Source organism: Electrophorus electricus, chromosome 14 (genome assembly GCF_041902795.1).
Source record: "Electrophorus electricus isolate QZ-2024a chromosome 14, ASM4190279v1, whole genome shotgun sequence".
Classification (NCBI taxonomy): domain Eukaryota; kingdom Metazoa; phylum Chordata; class Actinopteri; order Gymnotiformes; family Gymnotidae; genus Electrophorus; species Electrophorus electricus.
In genome coordinates this window covers 20,557,141-20,565,000 of record NC_137510.1, presented here as the reverse complement: position 1 = coordinate 20,565,000, position 7,860 = coordinate 20,557,141, and the positions used below count along the sequence as shown (strand labels likewise).

General features: G+C 39.5%; 1 protein-coding gene across 1 annotated transcript in view; it reads right to left on the bottom strand.

Moving 5' to 3' along the window:
- rhbg (Rh family B glycoprotein) overlaps positions 1–7,558 on the bottom strand; it is a 7,816-nt gene extending 258 nt beyond the window's left edge. Inside the window, exons 1-10 of the mRNA XM_027029358.3 lie at positions 7,267–7,558; positions 4,481–4,670; positions 4,244–4,394; positions 3,854–4,001; positions 3,329–3,495; positions 2,759–2,896; positions 2,492–2,625; positions 1,456–1,574; positions 1,137–1,210; positions 1–738 (exon numbers count right to left, since the gene is read on the bottom strand). The exon at positions 1–738 is cut by the window's left edge and continues 258 nt beyond it. Of these exons, the coding sequence (XP_026885159.3) occupies positions 664–738; positions 1,137–1,210; positions 1,456–1,574; positions 2,492–2,625; positions 2,759–2,896; positions 3,329–3,495; positions 3,854–4,001; positions 4,244–4,394; positions 4,481–4,670; positions 7,267–7,450 (1,380 nt within the window). The 5' untranslated portion in view covers positions 7,451–7,558 and the 3' untranslated portion in view covers positions 1–663. The remainder of the gene's footprint in view (positions 739–1,136; positions 1,211–1,455; positions 1,575–2,491; positions 2,626–2,758; positions 2,897–3,328; positions 3,496–3,853; positions 4,002–4,243; positions 4,395–4,480; positions 4,671–7,266) is intronic.
- Positions 7,559–7,860: the final 302 nt, after the last annotated feature.

Genomic DNA, 7,860 nt, shown 5'->3' with positions numbered 1-7,860 from the left:
ATAGGTCTGTCTTATAGTTCTCAAAATGATATAAATGGTCCTTACTCAATGTAAATTCTAAATCACAATTTTTCTTTGGAAAACCTATGCATATTTAGGAATTATTGTAGTGGAGTCAAGTAGCGCTGTACCGCCATCTGGTGGTTGCATAGATAGTGAGCTAATTTCATAATCACAAGGCAGGTTCACAGAAACTGGCTTGAAAATCACTACGTAGAGAATGTTAAATGTAGTCTGCATATTGCTACGTTCTGGCAGCCATAGTCCTGCCCTCCCTCAAAAGTCCGTTGCTCCAGTGCAGTGCTTTAAACACAATCTGAAACCTCCCCATAAAGATATGAAAAAAAAAAGAAATAAAAAAGATATTGCTCATAAACTAAATGCTAAATAGTTTTAACATATGAACAGGCTCTGACCTAGAGGTGAACTTTTTCCTATAAGAAGTATTCCATCTAAACGAATGAACAAACAACGCACCACATGTGTACACATTGTATTGAATAGCACAACATTCATACCTCTAGAATTGACCACAGATCACGTGGCACTTATACTCACTTTTGAGTGTATACTCTGTGTATAAAAGCAGGTAAATTGGTACACATACACTGATACCCACATGTGCACACATTCATACATGCTCACAAAACTCAGACATGTATATTAATTGAGCTTCTCTGACTCTTCTCCTGATTTCACTGCAGCCAGCTCTTGACAGTCCTCGGGTTCTCCTGGCACCTGAAATGACCACACATTTATGGAGAAGTACATCATGCTTCTGATCGCTCTGATCGATGTAGCATGCCTATGTCTAAGGTACTCGAAAATGCTCAGAAGTTTACATTGTTACAGTTACATTGTTATACTTACATTGTTACAGCCCCTTTCTAAATCAAAATAAAGTTGCATGCCATTGTTAAAAGAGAAAAACATACATTATCTATAACTCTAAAATCAAGCATTTGAACAAAAAAATATAAAGAAAACAAACAAAACTCCAACCATAATCATTTAATTACTTCGAGGGATGAAAAAAAAATTACTTTTGAGGTTTAACGCTGGAGTATTCCTTTAAGTCTGAAAGACTGACTTAAATTTTACTACAATTCTATGCAGTAGGCATTAGGCAAATATACCTCCCAGTAGACTCCATCTTCAAAGCACTGTGAGTCTGATGGGGCTCCATAAATAGGCAACTTCAAAATGAACCCTGAGAACACACACATTATGATAAGTATCTATGCTCTGTTTAAAAACAATCAATATGGTCATCAACAAACTGTTCTTTAGCTACTCAAATAAGTTATCACACCAGTTCAGTAGTATTCAAAGATGATGTCTATAGAATATTTTAACCCCAAAATGATTTTACTAAACATATTTTACAATCACATATAGTATATCTAACTTTGTGAGATATTGGTTTCTGAATGTGAAACAATACTGGATACATACCAACAATGATACCTCCAATCAGGGCTATGCCCAGAGTGACCACCAGAGAAATGGCTTGCATGCCAGCCTGAGCGGATGCTGGGAAATCAGAGGTGATTTTAGGGAACACTGCTGTCAACCTAAAGACATTGGGAAGGGATGATAGTGTGATCTCAGACCAATCACCTACAAATTTAGCTCAGCTTGTAAGTCTGTCTCTGAAGGCAAGAGTTGATATGCAATATTATTATTGTTGATTATTATCAATAATAATAATAATAATAATAATAATAATAATAATAAGAAGAAGAAGAAGAAGAAGAAGAAGAAGAAGAAAAAGAAGAAGAAGAAGTGCAACCTACATAGTGGCTTTCACATACCAAAGGTCATGTTTACAATTTTAAGAAACATACATACACACAAAAAAACCCCATAACAAGATAAGACCCGTATGGATTTGATCAATAAATTTACCAAAAACAGCCACATGATGTGAATGTTTGTCAGGTAAACAGTTAACCCTTGTGCATGTTAAAATGCTTTGTTGTTTGAATAAATGAGAAAAATGTTCATTTTAGTAGAAAACACAAAAAGATTTTGTCTTGTTCTACAGCGAGTGGTGGCAGACAGAATATGTGCTATGGCTAGCATGCAAAGGGAAGATTGCAGTTGGCACAGCTACCACCCATACATAACAGGTCCCAAGCAATGTTGCAAATACATCTATATGTTTCCTGGTCAAATACTAGTAGTGCTTTGTGTCACTTCACTGATAACTGACAATTTGTCTCCATGTTTTTGATGTTTTCCTCTACTGTTTATAGCTCAAAAGAACTGACAGAAAACATGCACAACTGACTTACCCAAGGTATGTTTGCGATGGAATGGGTTTATCAGTGTCTCAAATCTCTAACGAAAACAAGTGAATACTTGCACTTTCCGAGGATAAGGGAAAACGGCAGTTGCCGGAATAACACAGAACCCTCTGGTGTTTTAATGGTTTCTGCAGCATGTGCAATGAGCATGGTGGGCACATGAGACAGTGAAGAGCTCTCACCTGTTGCCATAATGTTCTTTGGTTGCTGCCAATGAAGTGATGGCCCCAACAATAGCACCCAGAATTCCTGGCATTCCGTGGAGGTTATGCACACCACATGTGTCTTGGATCTTCAGCTTCGACTCCAGAAAGGGCTGTCAAAGACAGTAACACAGAGCTATGAGGAGCTGCAACAATATTTACTTTGAAAAGTGTTTTGTTTGCCAAGTATGTGCCCTTCCTTAAGAGGTGCTTAAAAGAGTTCCAACACCATGAGTCAGTACTCACTGTGATAAACCTATAGCCCAGCACTGAGATTGCTCCTGCCAAAAATCCCACAATCATGGAGCCAAAGGGAGTGATCATCATTTCTGCAGCAGTGCCAAGAGCTACACCACCTGCAAGTGCTGCATTCTGAATGTGCACCTGCAGGATCGACAAGATAAGATCTGATCCCCAGGCTTAGAACAACACAGAACATTATGTAGATGACACCTGCAAATCACCAAGATCAGGTGATCTAGAGTGCAACAGGCGTTCAAGTTTTACATAAGGTTTTTTATTAATTCAGCTGCAAATATTACAAATAATATCAAAACCAATCTATCAGCAATAGGTTATGAAAAATCTAATACAGAATCAATACACTAAATAGAGTAAACAAATAGAATGCAATGAACTAATTAGTGGTCCAACAGTGTTAAAGCAAAGCAAGCAGGTCAGGCTTAGAGCCTGCAGGAGAAAACACAGCGACACCACGATTCTTCATCTCAAATCACTGTGACACTCACACAAAAGGCACAGCCAGGAGGACACGTGAAGTGATTTAAAACATTTTAACCACATGGGGGTGCTCACCATGTCCAGTTTTCCCTCATGGTTGAGGAGAGCAGAGAAGGCATACGTGGAGAGGGTGCAGGCAGCCAGAGAGTAGTATGTGTTTAGGGCAGTGCGGTGCTGGATGTCTCCATGAAGAGTGATGGCAGAATTGAAGCTGGGCCAGAACATCCACAGGTAGAGGGTGCCTGAGGAGACCCCGACAAAAATAGTTAGACATGTCCTTACTGTCTCAGCGAGGCAGGTGAAAGCCATGAATAAACTGCATAGATCCATGTAGATACACATGTATAAACTTCAAGCTGTGAGTTTTTCATACTAATGTATATAATTATATCAGCCCCGTGTTCTTAGTATGAGAAGTACTACCACCATTATATCAACATTTGCCCTGTGTTCTTAGTCTTAGAAGTCTTAGTACCGTTGTGTGTCATATTCTTTGTTAAGCTCAGTTTTTATATTTATGATGACGACGATGACTTACTGAGATCGTTATTCGATAATGGATGGATGTGTTCCGGTTTCTGAGCAATGCAGTTCACTAACCGATCATAGCGAAGATGTCAGAATGGTACACAGAGCTATTCTTCTTATTGCTCTTATCCAGGTTCGGCCTGTACAGTACACGGGTCACCATCAGGCCAAAGTATGCCCCAAACGTATGGATGGTCATGGAGCCACCAGCATCTTTTGCCTATGGACATCACCACATACAAGATTCATAAAGCACTGCTGCAGTTTACCTTAATTGTTATTTTGCTGATAATAGACTTCATTAACATATTTTAAAAAGGCTCCAGCGATGCTGCAGATACAGTCTGATTGTCTGAGGAGAGCACGATGTTTGTCTGATAAATCCTTACAGCTGCAGGTACTCATATCTGTCTGCACATAGAGATATAACCGTATCAGCTGAGAGAATCAGGACCGACTCACGTTGAGAAGAGAAAGAAGGATGAACTCGTTCACGGAGAACAGTATGACCTCAAACACAGCCATGGTCAGCATCTGTACAGGGCTGGTCTTCCCCAGCACTGCCCCGAACGAGATCAGCACGGAACCAGTGCAGAAGTCTGCGTTTATCATGCTGCAGGAGACAGTCACTGGCAGTCACCCAGCCAGCGCTTTTGATGCGGAGAAAGAGAAAGAACGAGAAAAGGAGAGTGCTCTCACCTCTCCACTCCGACGTGGATTTTGCCACCTGTCATTATGGTATGGAGAAAGCCCTGCACGAGTGTTGCCAACTGCAAGGAGAACGCGGCGATGAGGAAGTTAAAGCCAACGCTGCTGAAGCCATAGCGCTGCAGGAACGTCATGAGGAAGCCAAAACCGATGAAGATCATCACGTGTACATCCTGGAAGCCTAAGGCACACACACACACACACACACACGCACACACACGCACACACACGCGCACACACACGCGCGCACACACGCGCACACACACGCACACACGCGCGCACACGCGCACACACACGCACACGCGCACACACACGCACACGCGCACACACACACACACGCGCACACACACACACACGCACACACACACACGCAAAAAAAACCCCAAAACTTTTTCTTAGAACCGCTTTAGTGTCATATGAAGACTTTCACATGATAAATTATCAAATTTGCTGACAACCATTAAGAGGACATTCACTATTCTTATGACCCTTATTTTATAGGACTGGTGTCAATAATATACAGCAGTCAGCTACAAAGTATTATCATTATTCAAAATTATCAAAAAAACAAAACAAAACATTGAAATAATATATTGTTTTAATGAAATACACAATTTTTACACAATTTGCAAACACACACACAAACAAACAAACAAATAAAATATAAAAATAAACCAACAAAACTACAAATGAAAAAAGTATTCTCAATGGATGAAGGGTGGTCTTATAAAAGTGAACCATTATATGCTGCAAAACAATAAATGCACAGGACATGACAATGTCCACTTTTCTCATACTCCTGAAAATGATAATATATTATAAAACTAAATAAAAACGTTTCGAAAAAGCAATTTAAAATGGCTAGATACCAATTAAACCCTGTATGGCTTGACCTTCTGTGACTCAACATAAACTTTACCCAGAACCTTAAACCAGGAAACATTTTAAAGACATAATTCATCATTTGAAACAGAAAGCTTAGTCAGTATAATCCCTTCTGTTTTTAGGCATTATCTTATAAATTATGATTAAGGATGGAATACATAACATTCCTACAAAAATCCAAAGCATCCAAATCAAAAGAATATATCTCCTACAAAGCAAAACAAGATATCATCTTTCAGCTTTTGCCCTCAGCCTCTTCCCCCCAGCTCCTGTGTTATGCAGGTATGAGTGTGTAAACACATATCTGTCCTTCAAGTGTGAAGTTACAGGTGAAGACTAGCAGAGGTGAACATTCCTACACTATTTCACCTCACACAGCATTCGCCCACAGCTTTCATCGATTCCACAGGCTTTAGTAAGACAGAGCCAGGCTACAGAAAGATGTGAACGTCTTTCCCCACACAGCAAAACAACAGAATAATAGTTCAAGTTCAAGTTTGGTTTATTTGTCACATACATAGTCATACACAGTATAACTCGCAGTGAATAAAGCTCAAATACAACATATTACTCATTCCAATCAAATTTGAACAGATGTGTGAAAGGGATTTGGGCAAGACGTGCAGTGACACGATCAAAGAATGACAACCAGAACTACCCAATACCCTAAACTGACCAACATGATTTACAAAACAAAAGTTTTCAGCAAATTGTCTGGAACCGGACTGATGAACAGAAAGTAGTTAAGTCATTATGGTATAGCCCAAGGGACAGAACCACTAGTGATAAGAGTAACAACCTCTCTGGCACTGTGCTTCACACCACATGTATAATACTATCTACAGACGTTCAGCTGTAGTACACTAATGCAACAAGAAAATGGCTATTTGGTTACACTTTACATTAAGGAACACTTAGCAAACATTTCACAGCCCTAGTTAACATTATACAAGTCATAAATGGTGTGTCAATAAACCATAAGTAATCTTTTAATTAAACTCATCAGTATCATGCACACTCATGGGACACAATGTGTCTTTTCTTGTCATCACCTGGAATCTACAAATTATTAACACCTAAATTAACTATCTCTAAGTGCTCATCATTTGGTCTATTTGACCATAGGAAGCACTGAAGTCTCTTAATACGAGTGTTTATTAATTTGATCGTATTACTCCATGTTCATGGTCTCTTAATTTTATATAACAATCTAAATAATGTTGGTTAAGGAAACAATGTGAAATGTTATTGGCTCATCTTTAATAGACGTTGTAATTTGTTAACCCACTTTTGCTGATTTCCTGTTAAACAAAATAGTTTGAAGCTAAGCCTTCTTCACAAGAGATCCTCAAACATTCCAAACATTTAGCAATAATTAGAACAGCCCATTAGAACGGTCCATTTATGCTTATTCTCATTAATACTTGACTGCACTGTACATGTCAAAATCATCAGTCAAAATCATGTATTAGAGTAGAACATATACTCCAGTAAAAGAAGTTTAAAATAGTGTTCTAGATAGTTGTCATTTGCTGAAACTTACAAAGTACATGAACTCCGACTAAATCATGGTTTGAAGATTGAGTGTGAGAATGTTTTAAAAATGAATAATTTCTACTCATTTTTCCAGACAATTCCTACATACTGCATGCTCTGCACAGCAATAGAAGATTTTCAGGTGGAGACAGGTGTATAGGACTGCATAAGACAACACCGATTTTACCTACATAATTACACAAAGTGCAGGTAATCAAATTAAGTACTCTACGCTGAGCCCTGACGAATGCGGAAAGAAATGCTTCTGACTAAAATCATCTAACGGTAGCTAGGTGTTTCTGGGAGTACAGGTTACTCTCACTCAAGGGCGCTTACTCTCACTCAGTCGCACTTACTTGGATAGCGATAGTAGAATTCGTTCTCGTAGTCGTGGTGTGTCGTGTTTGTTTTGTGCCCTGCCTCGCCACTAACATCGTGGTCATATTCCACAGCGACTCCGAACAGTATAATGAGGATGACCTCCAAGGCAATGCAAGCTATGGGCAGTCTCAGCCGCATACTGGTGGATGCGCCAGCCATGGTGTTACTTAAATGCTCTCCCTACCAAGACCTGAGTTGATGACACCACGGTAGCTCTTCAGACCAGGGTGAAGACCTTCCAAACTTTTTAAAGGCTAGTGACAATGGCATTTAAAAGCTTGGCTTTTTGCTGTTACGCGCGCGATGTTCCCGGTAACGCCCCCTCGTCATATCTGATGATTGGTGGATGCCTCACCCTAGTCCACCTTGAGGTTTTAAAAGTGGCATTCATCCTCAAACAGACTGTCAGGTACAGCGTCTGTTGGTCGTATATACACAGTGAGGTTTTTTCCACCCCCTAAACGTTTGTTAAATATTTATTTTAAATGAACGGTACTTTTTGTATACTACATCAGTGGCATTACATCTATTTCATTTGCACAACCAGTAGTCATTGGTTGCTCAATGTT